Source organism: Lutjanus erythropterus, chromosome 8 (genome assembly GCF_056507025.1).
Source record: "Lutjanus erythropterus isolate fLutEry1 chromosome 8, fLutEry1.hap2, whole genome shotgun sequence".
Taxonomy (NCBI): Eukaryota; Metazoa; Chordata; class Actinopteri; order Lutjaniformes; family Lutjanidae; genus Lutjanus; species Lutjanus erythropterus.
In genome coordinates, this window is record NC_139324.1 from 14446823 (window position 1) to 14463382 (window position 16560).

General features: G+C 37.3%; 1 protein-coding gene across 1 annotated transcript; it reads left to right on the plus strand.

Moving 5' to 3' along the window:
* The first annotated feature begins 1816 nt into the window (after nt 1–1816).
* cbsb (cystathionine beta-synthase b) lies at nt 1817–11854 on the plus strand. Its single transcript, XM_084725480.1, has 14 exons — nt 1817–2073; nt 3374–3480; nt 4695–4829; nt 5018–5097; nt 6094–6298; nt 6708–6799; nt 7716–7838; nt 7971–8055; nt 8197–8302; nt 9671–9748; nt 9833–9967; nt 11061–11169; nt 11290–11374; nt 11644–11854. The coding sequence occupies exons 1-14, from the start codon at nt 1817–1819 to the stop codon at nt 11781–11783; spliced, it is 1737 nt and encodes a 578-aa protein (XP_084581606.1). The 3' UTR covers nt 11784–11854.
* The last annotated feature ends 4706 nt before the right edge of the window (nt 11855–16560 follow it).

Sequence of the window (16560 nt, forward strand, 5' to 3'; positions counted from 1 at the left end):
GTCTCAAGATGTTGCAGAAATTCTTGATACTTTTTATTACACCCATTTGGTGCAAAATTTAACCAATTAGTGAAAGTAAAATTGTAAAATAAATAAATAATTAAAAAGCTGTGAAAACTCAGAATTTCAGGGTAGCTGCCTTCACTAGATTTTTGAGGGTTTTTTTTAAGTTTTGCACTAAGCTAAACAAAGTTTTGCCAGCCCATAATCTTTAGATAATTTATTTTTCTTCTTCAGAGAAACCTGAATCATGGACTTTTAGGAAAATAAAATTTTGTTTTTCCAAAACTTGTTCACAGTGACGTGTGAACCTGATCTGGGTGCTTGAACATTAGATGGTTGCAACTGAAAATATTAAATTAGAAACTGTTAGTCACTTTCACTTCAATGAGTTTACTCAGTAATCTTTGAAATACAATTTTTAGGGGTTCTAAAACTCAAAGAGTAAATTACGTCAACAAAACATTATTAGCTTATTATCATCAGCCCAAAACTCAGAAATCTATTGAAGTAAGTTGCCAAACTTTTGAGTTTCTCTCAGTTTCTTCATTGTTACAGTGCAGGTCTTAAACTCATAATGGATTATCTTCACACTGTCTAACTGCTTTTATTTAAGTGAAAGAGTTTCTTGTGGTTTCACTGAGAACGTGAGGATATTTGATGTTGCAGCAGAGGGTTAATCATGTAGTTTTACCTGAGGGTTGGTCCAGTCTGTCTGTGCTCATCGAGACTCGGTGGTCAGTGCCGAATCAGTTGCTGGTGTGTCGTCTGACTGACAGGTGAGTGCTCGGCTCTTTAAAACATGATTCAGAACCTTTACCACATCACAGAAACACTGTTCTGCATTTATATGTACTTTGTATCCTATTCAAATGTAGAATCAGTAGGATTTGTCTGAGAAAGATACTTGATTGCCATTCCCAGGACAGAAAATACAGATGTTGTGGGTTGATCACATGTCCTGAGCACAGCAAAATAACAAGAAAATAAGGAAATACAGGCAGAGGGGAGGGTCTCTGCACATACAGACACCACCACACACTTCTACTGACTCATACATGATGATTGAAAAGGATTGTTTAAATTGTTTTATAGGAAAATGTTGCATTTCATGCCTTTAAAGAAACTTATGAGGAATAATCAGCTGTTTTTTGTAATTGTCACTTTTTAAATTGTAAATACATTTTGTAGATTAGCCTAATATACAATTAAATAATTTATCAGTACTGATGGACCAATTAGATAATCTATTTGTAAGTTATTCCCTTTCTCCAGTCTGTCAAATAATCTTTAAATTAAATTTGCTACATAAAAGCTAAATTATTTCCCAGGAAAAAAAATATCCTCAGATTTTAATGACGTTTCCCATAGCATTAAATATATAAGCAAAATAAATATAGGTATGCAAGTAAATATTGTGAACAAGATGTCACACTGTTTGCCAGGTAACTAAAGGGATAACATTACATTTGTTAGCTGAAGGTCACTCCAGATTTAACTTTATAAGGGGATAATATGAAATATAATATGAAACTGTAACCTGCTTTTTGTGTAAAATGTACACAAATATACAAATGTACACAGCCATTAGCAGTAGTTAAGTAGAAATGACCATTTGGATGGTTTCTATTGTTTTTTTCCCCAAAAAAATCTGTTAAAAAGTCACTGCCTTTTTGAACCCACAGATGTATAATACACATAATGTTTAGCCAGATTCAAGCAGAACAAGAGTTTCATGGATTCATCCCAGTTTGAAAGGTTTTTATTATGTGCATGTGTGATTGTAACACCTGTCCCATCTCCCTGCAGCTGAGCCATGCCTTCTGTTTCTGACTGTACCTGTTTGGGAGATGTACCTACTGCTAATCTGATAAAATCAGTTATCAGTCAACAAAAGTCTGCAAATGGAGAACCGGACGGTGCCAAGGTCCAGGATCAATCTTACCATGAGAGAGGGGAGAACAGAGAAGTGACTGCTGATCAGAGGAACTGGATCCGTCCTGATTTGCCCAGCAGATGTACCTGGAGGCTGGGTGCACCAATTACAGAGTCACCTCATAGCCACCCAGCACGGTAAGAGTCATATTAATTTGCCATATTCACACAGCAGCCATTTTCCTCTGACATCACACTCATGGTGGGAAACTCAAATGTCAACCTGCTGTGTTCCAAGTTGCGAGTCGAAATTACTCCTGATATATTAATGGCAGAATTAATTGACATCTTTCCTATATCCCATATATAATCTTATATTCTTATTTCATGTAATAATATCAAACAATACTGTTAGCTAGAAGTGGCTGTGTGCTAACATTTGCTAACTAATGGATTATCAAATATGCTTCTGTATGTAATATGTAATTTGAAATATGGGCCAATGTCCAGAGATGGAAGGTAACTAATGGAAATTACACAAAAGACATAACAAGTTATATTAAAGATGTAACAACACAGATATAATGTGACAAGATGAAAATCATGTAAAAGACATAACAAGATGAATATGATGCAACAAGACAAAAACAGCTTAATACATAACAAGATGAAAACTATGTAAAAGATGTAACAAGATAAAATTTATGTAACACGTTAACAAGATGAAAACGACATAATATATGACAGGACAAAATTATGTGAAATATGTAATAAGACAAAAACAATGTAGAAGACAAAAATGACATAACAATAGAAAGATGATACAAAACAGAAATGACAAAACAAGATGTAACAATACAAAAACTAGCTGACGAGACATAACAAGACAAAAACGACTTAAAAGGTGCAACAAGACACAACAGACAGAGAGGACGTCTTGACTGTGGAGAAAAGTTGAGGTTCAGTTTACTCTGCACAGAAACAGTTGCTAGAAATGTCCTTTGACGGGTTACTTTTTCACAGTATTTATAGTATTTCAGAGCCTGTACTTTTTAATTTTTACTTGAGTAAATAAGTGGAATCAGTATTTCTACCTTTAATTTTTTTTTTTTTTTTATACAAGTATCTTGAGTAAAGTGTACGTGTACTTTTGCCACCTCTGCCAACATTCTTCCAGACGGTCACTCTCCATTGTCTTTTCAGTTGCTGATCAATCAGGAAGTGGTGAAATGACAACAGATTTTGTACATTTATATGTTTTGTAAGCTGGAACGCAGCAGTACATTTGAGCTTCCCACCCTGAGTGTGATGTTAGAGGAAAATGTGTGGATATGGTGAATGAAGACTTGAAAAATAAATCACTGGTCATTATTGGTCATGAACACAAGAAGCAGATAGCAAATTATGATACAATGGTGAAGATGGAGATTGTACTAACTGAAGGTGACGGCTGCACCAATCTTTTCTTTTTGGGCACTTTCTCTTCTGTCCATCACAGCACCAAACCACCTAGCATCCTCCCCAACATCCTCGGGAAAATTGGACACACGCCTCTGGTTCGTTTGAACAAAATCCCAAAAGAGTTTGGACTCAAGTGTGATATGTGTGAGTAAAAGCTTTATATAATCCCTGCAAATATAACATATGACACACACCATAACACACTTGCATATAAGGTTTTGTTTATTGTTATATAAAATCTTTTTACACATTATGTATTATTTTTTTATTCATAAAATTCATAAGATTGACAGTAATATCTTTATTTAAAGTCCAACATTCCATCTGAAATTCATGTCATTTCTCTTTAAGTCTTTGTTCCATCAGTGTATCTTAGATTGTAAAAAAGTGTCCATTGAATATGATTTCTGTAGGACACTGTGAACTTTACCTGTTTATTTATTACTTGTTTCTATAATTTCTTCTGAATAACTAAGTTGCTGATCTTATCTTTTAAACCACTGTCGATGAATTTGCTTGAATCTGTACTAAATCCTGCCTTTTGTTCATGGGAAAACTTGACACATGTAGACAGGAAGTGGTCACATTTGCACTGCACACTATTTCTTACCTTTAACTGTTACAGGTTGTCCAGAGCCCAGACAAGCTGACCCACAGTAATGCTGATTACATACTTATTATCCGCTGTGGACTAGAGATGTAAATGGTACAGTGATGAAGAAGAAGACAGGAGAGTCAAATTTTATTTCCCCTTTTCACTCAAGGACACTAACTCTTAACAACAGCATTATTGTTCTCCTTCCTGGCTCAACCAGAAAGTTGAGAAGTTTCCATGTCCAGTGGGACAGAAAAAAAGTGTTGGCTGGATGTGATTGTAGCAGATCAGCAGCAGTAGATTAGAAAGTGAAGTCTTACCTGGTATACTGTGGGTTGGCTGGGCTAATAAAGACTTCTTTCAGGGAATCAGGCATGCCGACAAAAATTAAATTGATGCGTGCAAGCGGAAGAGCAGTCATCGCTCTTATCAAGTGCTGCAATAAGTGTGTACTTACTGACTTCCTGCTTAAGAGTAAGACACTGCTGTGAAGAAAGGAACATGTAGGTATCATGTAGCTTGTGCCCTTATGTTGCCCACGGTGTGACTGTTGGGGTTTTGTGTGAGGCAGTGGGCTCCCATGGATGGAGAGGTAAGAATGAAGACAACTTGCTGTTCTTTTAGCCAACAGAGCAAATCACAGCCACAATCAAGGTGTTGCTACATTAAGACTGGTTTGCACCAAGATGAATCTAATTAATCCATAAGATTAGTTCTAATCAGAGTTTAGTGACAGTGTTTTCTCACGTGTGACTGTGTTTAGTGGCCAAATGCGAGTTCTTCAATGCCGGAGGCAGCGTGAAAGACAGGATCGGCCTGCGGATGGTGGAAGATGCTGAGAGAGCCGGTATCCTCCAACCAGGAGACACAATCATCGAGCCCTCCTCTGGCAACACAGGTAGCTACCATGGAAACATGCAGGATGTGAAAAAACAAACAGTGGCTTCATCTCAGGTTTTTGGCTATGTAAGGTAACTGAAAAAAGGAACTGTGCATATGAGAATGAGCTGATTGTGACATTTTCTTCACAATGAAAAACAACATGGCAAACTGCATGAATCCTCCTCCTCCTCTGGCTGCCTGCAGGTATCGGCCTTGCCCTGACAGCTGCAGTGAAAGGCTACCGCTGTATTATTACCATGCCTGAGAAGATAAGCATGGAGAAGGTGCACAGCTCTTTTAATAATCATGACTGTTCATTTGTTAACTCCAACACACTCACATCTGTCTTTATTTCATAAGTGGTGATGGGCCCAGCTGTAGTTAAACTAGATGGCCCACAGCCCACAGTTATTCAGTGGGGCTAAATAATACCTCAAAGTTGACCTCTCCTCAGGATATCTGAATAAAAATGTGTTCTATGGGTACCAAATGTGAAATGTATTCATGTTGAATTGTATTCATTATGATAATAGTCCCCATATTAGCCATTTCATTGTAGTCAGACCATTTTATGAAACTTGAACATGATACTGGTTACTTGTTGAAATTAAATTCAGTTACTGTGAGTGATCTAATCAGCTCTACACCAAAACATTAACCTTCTGACTCGCCACAACTTCCGCTGGGACATGCAGGCTCCAGCTTAAGACGAGGCAACATCAAGTGTAAATTATTCAAAATCTAAGCTTTTGTGATTTTTTTTCCCCCAAAACTGTAGATTTCTATATCTATGATATTGTTGTAAAGACACCTGGATGTCTGTAATTTTCTAAATAAATAACAGTGTTTAAATGAGAAGTTTTGAAGGAATGTAAATAGAAATAAAAATAAAAAGCTGAAAGGATCATTTGAATATTAAATATCTCATCTTTGTACTGTATTCAATTAAGTATTGCCTGGGTTGGCCTAAGTAGGACGATGACTATAAATATTTTTATTTTTATAATTTCTCATTTTTATTTATTATTTATTCACACATTTACAAAGTCAAAGTAAATTAAATACAACCCCCCCCCCCAAAAAAAAACAAAAAACAAAAAAAAAACACAATGCACATTTTAAAATACTTGTCAAACAGCTGGTTCAAAATAAGGTCTTCAAAAAGGCAAATAATTGCAGTAGGTGCTTCAGCATTTGTTTTCCAGTCTACAGAGTGCACTCTTTTAGTTCATTGTGGGACTTCTGGTTAACTGAGCTCTGATCTTCTTGTGTTGTTTCAGGTGGACGTGTTGAGAGCCCTTGGAGCAGAAATAGTTCGTACACCCACTTCTGCAGCTTTTGACTCACCAGAGTCTCATATAGGCGTGGCCTGGCGTCTAAAGAATGAGATCCCCAACTCGCACATCCTCGACCAATATCGTAATGCCAGCAACCCTCTGGCTCACTACGACACCACAGCTGAGGAGATCCTGGAGCAGTGTGATGGTTTGTGGGGAATGAAGTTACCAAATAAATATGACTTATATATGGAGGGAAATAAAACAAACAAGAGTCTGCTGATGCTATTATGCTGACCCGTATTTCACTAAAATTCAACTTGAATCTTTTATTATCAGCTAATTTCACAATTATTGTAGGGTGGAGGAGTGTGAACTTTTTGCAGCTTCTGAAGGGGGGCATGCCAGAAAAAGTTTGGGAACTGCTGGTATATGACATTTAGACAATAGAAACTTATTTAATTAGACAAAGTTGTCAACTAAGTAACAAAAAGTAATAAAAACCAAACTGAAACAGTTATAAATATTATAAATATTCAGTGTTACTCACCAAAATACACTGAGTTTATCCTGGAGGTACTGTCCACTTACTAAAGAAAATGTGTGTTTCCTTTCAGGTAAACTGGACATGTTGGTGGCCGGAGCTGGCACAGGTGGTACACTTACTGGTGTTGCTCGGAAGTTGAAGGAGAGATGCCCCAGTGTCAAGGCGAGACACATACACATTTTAATGTGTATTATAAAACATAATTAAGATTATTCAAAGAGGGGGTTAGAAATTATAATCCATAGTGTATTACCTGCAATAGATGGCCATTAGCATTCCCACAGTTTGTAGAGGTACAGTATCAGGAGTACCACTGTAGGAAGCTAAGCAACGTACTGCTGTGGACAAAATGTATTTTAGAAAAAAAAAAAATCGGTTTCACGTACACTATACTCAGAATATTTTCATGGGTTTTCCTTGCCAACAGGCAGCCTTTTCAGACAAGAAAGCAGCAAAATATTTCTCTCTCTAAACCAACCAGACTCCATTCGCAAAAGCAGTGATTTTATGCTGCAGAACACAGGAGTTGCTGGTCTATCACTGCATCGATCTGTCAGTTTGTTTATGTTATTGTGTGACTTTGTTTTAAGGTTAGCTCGGATTCACTGAAGTTACACCGTAACATCAACAAACTGATTGAAGGAACCATAGATCAGGAACTGCTGTGGTCTGCAACTTAAAATCTTTTTTTTTTTCAGTGAATATTCTAAATGAATAGACAAATCTGTGGAAATTAGTACAACATGAAATGTAGATACTGAAGTTTTTTTTGCCTCATTTAATACACCTCTATATGGGCACCATTAGTTTCTTGCCATGTTCGCTGTAGCATAGCTTCATCAATGGTGGTAATGGCATCATTGATCGTTTGCTTCATGTGTGAAGCATGAATGTGATTAAAAACTTTGATAACCACTGAGTACATAGAACAAATCTGATTAACATATCTCATCAATTGCTTTTGTAATAAATTTCTGAAATTGTAAAGAGACTTTGTGGACACCCTGTATATTACTAAGCCTGGGGGTGCTACCATTCAACCTTTATGTTGCAGTATTTCAAGTCCCGTTTATTTCAGATAGTTGCTGTGGACCCTGAAGGCTCCATTCTGATTGAATCAAAAGATAAGAATGAAAAGAAGACTTCTTTTGAGGTGGAGGACATTGGATACGACTTCATCCCCACAGTGTTGGACAGATCTGTGAGTGTACATTTTGACATGCAAGTTCTGTTTTGTTCTGCACGCAAAGCGTCCTTTAATGGAACAATTATGTGTTTTGTGACATAACATAAACTGCTGCTATTTTGCCCTCTGTGCCACAAATCTATGCAGCTTGTTGACATGTGGTATAAATCAATGGACATGGAGACGTTCATCATGTCACGGAGGTTGATAAGAGAGGAGGGTCTTCTGTGTGGTGAGTTCACTGACCAAGTGATAGTGCTCAGGTTTTCTTGGGATTGTAAATTTTATTGCACATCTTATTTGGAGCTTACAAACATTATCTTTGTTAACTTGCTCTAATCACACATTTAATAATTTGCCTGTTTTGCTGCAGGTGGCAGCTCGGGCTCAGTCATGGCAGCCGCAGTGAGGGTGGCTCAGCAGCTTGAGGAGGGACAGCGCTGTGTGGTCATTCTGGCTGACTCTGTCCGCAACTACATGTAACAGACATATTTACTCTTAATAACACTACTACTACTACTACCACTAATCATAATCACAATCACAATCAAAATCATAATCATAATCATAATCATAATCATAATCATAATCATAATAACATACATTTTTCAAAACAAAGTTACAAAGTGCTTTGCAGAACGAGATAAAATAATACACACAGCCCAGATAAAAACAACAAAAACATAAATACCAATTGAAAATACAGGACAAATAAAACAGAAAGTAATACAAAAAAAAACAAGTAATACAAGGGATACAAGTAATAACAGAGGATTAAACAGAAACTAGACAAATACAGATTTACTGTTTTAAGATTTTAGTAGAGATTTAAAAGAAGGTCCTGAGTTTGCTGACCTTATTGTTTGTTTTGGAAGTTCCACAGCAGCAGGGCTCTGATGGAGAACTTGGTCCGTTACTTCCATCACTATAACAATTCATTATTGGTCCCATTCTATCAATTTCATTGGGGCCTCAGTGTAATCCATTTTTGGCATTTTGGTGTATGTAATGCTGATATTTGGGTAACATATGATTCTAATATTTACCTGCCTGTGCATTCTTTAGTTATCATCTTCTACTGAAAGTGAGGTGTTTCTCCAATAAATACTAAGTGTGATTATGATGATAATGATGAGCATTTTTTACTAAAATTATCTGCAGGGTAATTTAAATCTTTAACTGCATCACATTTTACTTCTGAATGTGTCCAAAGGTTTTAATTTATTCTTAAGGTTTTATTGTGTTTTACTTTTTATTGCCACTTTAACATAACTTCCTTACCTGGTCTTTTTGTGTCTTGGAGCTTTTATTTTATATTTCACTTGGCTACATTGTAAATGAGGTCTCTACCTCAATGTATTTCAGAGTTAAAATAGAGGTTGAATGAATGAATGAATGAATGAATGAATGAATGAATTAATGAATGAACTGATACATTAAATGTCCAGGCTTATGGGTATTTATGAGCTGAATATGGTGGAAATAGAGTAAATCGGAATGTAACAATACCAAAAACTTAAAGTACAATAATATCACAATAAAGGTCCATGATATAAAATTAACTGCAATGTTTAAAACAAAAAGAAAAAGAAAAATTTCCCTTATCCCTTATTAAATAATGGATTTGATGTGGATAATTAAAAACCACACTAAAACAATCAGAACAGAAGAAAACTTTGCAGCTGCTCAACGAATGAAAACCTATACACCAAATTTCCTTTATGTGAGAATATGATGCCCACAAATATTCCCCATTTTCACACATTTCAGGTCCAAGCCTGACCAAAACTCATGATGGTGAAAATGTGTTGGAAACCAAATTGTCCTGTTATCTGTTTTGCCTCCAGGTCAAAGTTTTTGAGTGACAGGTGGATGTGTGAGAAGGGCTTCCTCGGCCCAGAGGCTCAGATGGATCTCAAACCCTGGTGAGAAAGTTAACCATGAGGGGCAACTGATTCAAATCACAGATTAGTGTTAAATAGTTCATTTGTATTTCTCTTCTCTTTAAGGTGGTGGAACATGACTGTCCAGTGTCTCCACCTGTCTGAAACCTTCATTGTGTCACCGTCTGTGTCCTGTCAGAAAATCGTTGAGATCCTAAAGGAGAGAGCGTTCAACCAGGCTCCCGTCGTCGATGAGTCAGGGTATATCTCCTCATAGATCCTCAGGATCAAGCTGATCCACGCTGTTGTTTGTACAGTGCAAACAGGAACTGCTAGTAACCAAACTAGCAGGACTTTCCATGATGCAAATTTTTCAAAACACCATCAAAAAAGGCTCAGATAACATTAAATATTCAGGCATTCAGCCAAATTCAATCTCACTAACTTTTCATCCATTTTCATCAAACATTTACTTTTACTACTTTAAACAGAGTATTTTTACAGTTTGGTATTAGTGCTTCTACTAATGTAAAGGATCTGAATATATCTTCCACCACCACTGCTGAAATTAAACCTGAGTACAGCTGCCAAGCTCTCTCTCCAGTCTCATATACACACACACAAACACCCTGAATAACATCATGGTTGGTCAGGTACTATCCACAGTGCACACACACTACAGGCTTGCTCTCTCTCCAGGTGACATTTTCTGATACTCAAATATGATTGCATATACTATTAACCATGTAATGCATATTTATTTGTTTCATTTGCATCACTCTATTTAAGTGGCGATCCTCTTTTACACCAAACTAGCTTGCTTGTTGTTTAATGGGGGCCTGTATTGAGATGTTTTCATTTTGCAGCAGCGGTAAACAATGCTGAGGCTGAGGGCAAACATTGTCATTGCCTTGCTGTCACAAGTGAAGGCAGGTCAAGGAGATGCCGCAACAAGATGACACATGGTTACTGCTCTGCAGAGAGCTCAGTTGGTGTGATATGACCATGGTAGCTGTGACAGCAGTTGAAGAGGGAGGAGCAGATTTGTGCTGTCACAGAATTAGAACTCAGACGCAGGTTTCTGTCATTATAATCAGCATGGTTTTGATTGAGAATTGATGAAGTGGCACAAATAAAAAAAAGACATATATAAAATTAGAATAAGAAATAGGACAAAGGGTGCTCATGTAGTCAGAGGCCAAAAGGGCAGGTGCTTGAGCACCACCTCGTGTCTATCTGTGCACATGCCTGAGTACATTTGCATTACACTCCTGTTGTACTTCACTGCCACATGTCATCACTAATAGAGAATCAGCAGGTGCAGCGTGTTTGTTGCCTCTGTGTGTTTTCACAGTGTGATCCTGGGGATGGTGACTCTGGGAACAATCCTGTCCTCTGTGTCAACTGGGAAGGTCAAACCCTCAGACGCTGTCATCAATGTGCTCTGCAAACCTTTCAAACAGGTCACTCAGTGGAAACACATGGAGCACATGTGTGGATGGATGGCAAATATGCAAACTATACATGTATTCAAAGTGCACATATGCACACGTGTCTAATCTGCCCTACACCTGTGCTCTCAGGTGCACCTGACAGACAGTTTGGGGACGCTGTCCTGGATACTCGAAATAGACCACTTTGCCCTGGTGGTGCATCATCACACCCAATGTGAGATAATATATTTTTATTGCATTTTCTTCAGCTTTTTTATATAGAGATTATTTTATCAACTGGTCAATTAAATGTCTGGTATATAAAATGTCACAAGCTGATGTCTATATCTTGTCATTTTGTCCACCCAACACACACTGATAACAAATAAGTCATATTTAAGAAGCAGAAACTAGGAAATTGTTTGACAGTTTTGCTAAAAAAAAAAGACGTTGCTGCAGTAGTTGGCAGATTTTGTTATTTAACTCCAGTCTGTTGTCTTCCAGATAATACTGATGGGTCAGCCTGCCAGAGGCAGCTGGTGTTTGGCGTTGTGACAGCGTCTGACCTCCTCAACTACATCACAACACAGGAAGGGCAGGATCACTTGTCATCTGAATGCTCTCTGTCACCAATTTCTATTTAAGATGTGGAGGATACTGGCTGCTTACCAAGAGACAGTACACAAGAGACAGAGCAGCGACCCATACAAAACAAACCAGTTATAAGATATTTAGGTTTTTGTTGTTGTTTGTTTATTTTTGTTTTTTAACGAATAGGTTGATTTATCTTTCGTAATAATATGTTAGATTCATGATACTGTGTATTTTCAGACATACTTTCCTTTTTGAAAAAAAAGAAAACTTTCAAAAATAATCAAACAATTTGGCGACCCCCTGCAGAAACAATAAAGATCAGCTGCCAACCTAGTTCTGCTATTTATATTATGTTTACATCTGTATCGTATCATTAGCGACCAGGTGCTAACTTGCCATTTTCAGTGTGCAGGTTGTTAACTCAGAGGTGGACTCGGAGAATGCAGAGAACAGATATGGTGTATGAAACCAGCGCCCTGTGGCAGGCAGCTGAAAACTAACACGTACATACATTTTGAATAATGTATGCTAAGAACTACAGCGCCCAGCTTTTTTTAAAATCTGAAATTGTGTAATTTTTTATCTGCTTTAAAAGACTTTAGTTAAAGGACAATATAGAGAAACACCAGCATCAACCTTCTAAAGACCTAATCTGACTTGGTTTTGTTTATTGAATGTAATCAGAGTATCATGAGTACATTTTGGTCTTTTAATGGTATAATTCATAAAAAATACTCAGTAAGTTCAGTGTCATGGCTTTCCATTCTCTGCTGATGCTGATGTTCATCCAATATTGCTACTTTGTATATATTCAGGCACATTTTCTCACCAAGTATTGCTACATTGTTGCAGTTGTTGCTACAGTTGTAGTGCTCTGCTTGCATCATTATCATCATTCTTATCTTGATACTTTTACTTTCCCAGGGGATTTTAGTTAGAGCTGTATACACAACAAGCCAGCTGTCAGGCCAGCTGTCCTTTTCCTTTTTTATTTTTTTTTAAACCTCACAAACATTATGCTAGAATGTGAATTACGCCAAGGCCAAATAATACGAATACTTAATACACGGATATGTTTGGATGTGAGTTGAAATGTTAAAAGAGGGAGGAGGCTCTCAGGTGCCTCCAAATGGTATATAAAAGAGTGCTTTGAGGCCCTTTCTTCAGTCTAACCCCGGGTTTGACTCATGTTTGTTGATTTTTCTACACCAGAGAGATCAACAAACTTTGTATGGCAGAACTTGTTGCTCCTCCAGTGATTCTTCCAGATTCTTCCAGACTCTTCCTGATTTTTTCTGATTCTTCTTTTAATGATGGTCTGAACATTTAAAATAAGAGTGATAACTGTGGTTTTTTAATAAGATTGATAAGGTGTTGTGGCACTAAGCCCAGACCTTACTGGCCTATCTTCTGAGGACGTCACGACACTACCTTGCAGCTCTACAGTGTATGGTAAGGTCAGACTGAAGGAACAATTTGACAAAACAAACTCTCAAAAGATCCACTTGCTATAGTTTTTTTTTTTTCAGATAGTCTTCAGTGTAAGATGTTGATGGCCTTTACTGATCTTTCTCCTGCCATTCACTGACTTGTGGTTGATGATTTGACCCCTTTCCTGTAAATGCCCGATGGCCTGATGTTTGTATATGAGTATTAGAGCTTTTGAAAATGATTTTATGGAAACATAAGCTTGTTGCTTTTCTGCAGCTCAGTACAGGGCAGGTGGATGAAGGCCTCCACCTAGTGGCTGAAAATCCCAACTGTGTTTCAAGTTACAGGAATCTGCTGCACACATACATCCCATTTACACCTGGTATTAAAAAGTGATACATATCCAGATAATAAAAAATGCATGTTAATGGAAGAAGGTGTAAATACTTTGTGGGCAGAATATAATCAGACCTTGATAACCAGAAAACCAGATCCAAGAAAAGAAAAGATAAAAAAAAATAAAATTTGCATCCAAATCTATGTCTGCTTTTGAACTCTGGTTCCCTATGGGGTTCCTGACCCCACCAGGGGATCATAAGAGCTTATTCTACACTATCTCTTCCTTTTTAAAAAAAAAAAAATGTGGGCTATATTTCAGCATTTTATTCTTTTCTGAGAGAAAATGAAATTTGTTATTTTTAAAGTTTATACTATTATTTAAGATATAAACTTAACAAAATGGTTGTGTCGAAGACCGGAACACAAAATATTTTAATTCCCTCTGTGTTAAACAGCCTTGTAAGGCATTAGCAAAGTACACAGCTGAAACAACCACTGAGTGAAGACAGTTTGTTAGAAATTAAGCCAATTAAGTATGTATAATTGTCAAACAAAACAAACAAACAAACAAACAAACAAAAAAAAAACATCATGCTGACAAAGAATCGTGCAAAATGTTCAGACAAATATTAGGAAAACACATCAATGATGCAACATACACAGGAAATAGTCTGCTCAAAATTTATCCAAATCATGGTTTGACACAAACCTCCTGCAGTTACCGTGTCTCTGTTTGGGTTAATCGTACAGTTTATCAGTCACTCTGTCCTGTTATTATTATGCATTGAATATAATATGAACTATAGATAAAATACTCACTTTGTCAGCGGTCGTCACTTTACTCATTGATTGAAAAGCGGCCCCTCAAAGAAAAGGGTTGGGAATGAGGGTAAAGACTCTGTTTCACACGTGGACATAAGAGACAGTTTTGAGGCATCGCAACTAGTTTGGACGTCAGTCATGGTCCAGTATTTCACCTACACAAGTGTGATGAGGAAACTTGAAACCTCCAGTCCACACATCTTGTGTCCAACAGTTCAACGTTTCAAACCAAATATATTTGTATATTCATACATTCTGGATTTTTCAATGAGGGAGAAGGAGTGGATGTAATTTTAAGAATTTCTAATGAAATAATCAAGCTTTATTCTTGAAAAACCACACGAGACACAAAGTACTATTCTAAGCAGGGTGTTTTTATTTTGTTTTTTAGTAAATGTAGTATGATAGAATAGTAACATGTTTAAAAATTCTCATATATAAAATTCTTGATCAGTTTTTCCTTGTCTTCATTTTGCCTGTTGTTACCACGTGTGGTGTTGCAAAAGACCAGAGGGAGGCAGTACTAACACACTGCGAAGACACAGACAGTATACTATATGTAGAAGCATGTCTCTGTGTGTCTCTGTGTGTTACATTGTGAACATTGCTAGTACAGTTCTCATTTTAAACATACTGTTCTGTATATTCAGTTCCTCATGAGAACATTGAGTTCAGTGGCTGCACTGACTTCACACACTAATATGAATAATTTATTCTTCACTCGAGTACACCCACCAAGTAGACAAAAAAAAAAACATTATGAATTATGAGTTATGGAGATCATTATGGAGATTCTTAAAGGCTTAATGTGAAAACTGTTTTAAGAGCAACACATTCAAAATGTTCCCACATGAAAGACACATTTAATGAATGAAAAAGTGTGAAAAATGCCTAAGACTATACTGTCACATCACAGTGTGGCCTCATACTGTGAGATTTATATTGATTTAATTTTTATTATGACTAGAATTGGATCAGTGGTTCCCACTGGTATGCCCCCCTTCAGAAGCCATAAAAAGTTCTCATTTCATCCAAATTATGTGATTCTTTCCATAGTTTACTGACTTTACAGAGAGTCCCGAAGATATTGTGAAGATTTTTATTTCTATTTCTAATGCCTGTGAAATTTGCATAATATTAAACTTTTTCAGGCACTTTTCTGTCTAGAATATCCTGAATTTGGTTTCTTTTGCACCATATAGGGATCCTCTCATGTCTTTCAGGACCACTCTGTGGGATTTAGTGGCATCTTGTGGTGAGCTTGCAAATTGCAAACCTTGGCTGTGATGCAGGTGCTGACTGAAGACAGGTGTGTCTCAGTTACTTGCCACATGCAGTAAACACTGCTGTCTCTCATCCTCTTGTGTGTTTCTTTTTGCAGGTATGTGCATGATTCAAGTGAATGATAGTGAAAGGGCTCTCACTATTTGTGTGTGATGTAAATTGAACTATGTGAATATTGGTCTCTAATCCTCTTGTGGCCTCTCATCCTCCTCAGAAGTCTGCCATCAAGTGACGTTTAAGTGTGACGATGAAGTGACGACTGTAGAAGCAAGCAATGTGCGGCAAATCATGGCCTGCTCTCCCCCTCCCCTTGGTGAAGAGAAACAGGCCATTCCTGTTCTCTCTTAGAACTGAGGAACTAACCATCCCTCCTCCCTAAACTTAGATTATTGCTCTGTTGATTAATATATTTAGAATTAATTAATGTGATGTTGTCTTTTGCTTTTATTAAACTGGTTGTCAGATTATGAACCTGCAGATCCACTGCAGGTCTTGCAGTGGGGGTGTTATAATGTCTCTTCCATTAAATTACACAGCCTTTTGTCTGAGAGACAAATAAGTTTTATCACGGCATCCTCATTCCTGATGAGAAAAAAAAAAGGGAAACTGTTTCAAATGACTCAACAGCTCCGGTATCACTGAATATTGACTTCACCTGGAGGTGACACTCAGCGTGCTGAACCAGAAACTGTAACCATCAACTTCATTATTAAACAGGGCCACTCCGACAGGGCAAACTACTCATACAGCACTATAACAGCAGCATGGAAAACCACAGACAACACATCATACTGTCCTTCAGTGTCCTCTGCATGTGGTCATCTGATCTGCCCACATCATCCAGCAGACACAACATCCTCCCAGGATGACAGTGGTCTGTCCCAGGTGTTAACACAGCACTGTATTCACAAAACTACTATGCAGGTTCACTCTCACTATCATCAGCAATAT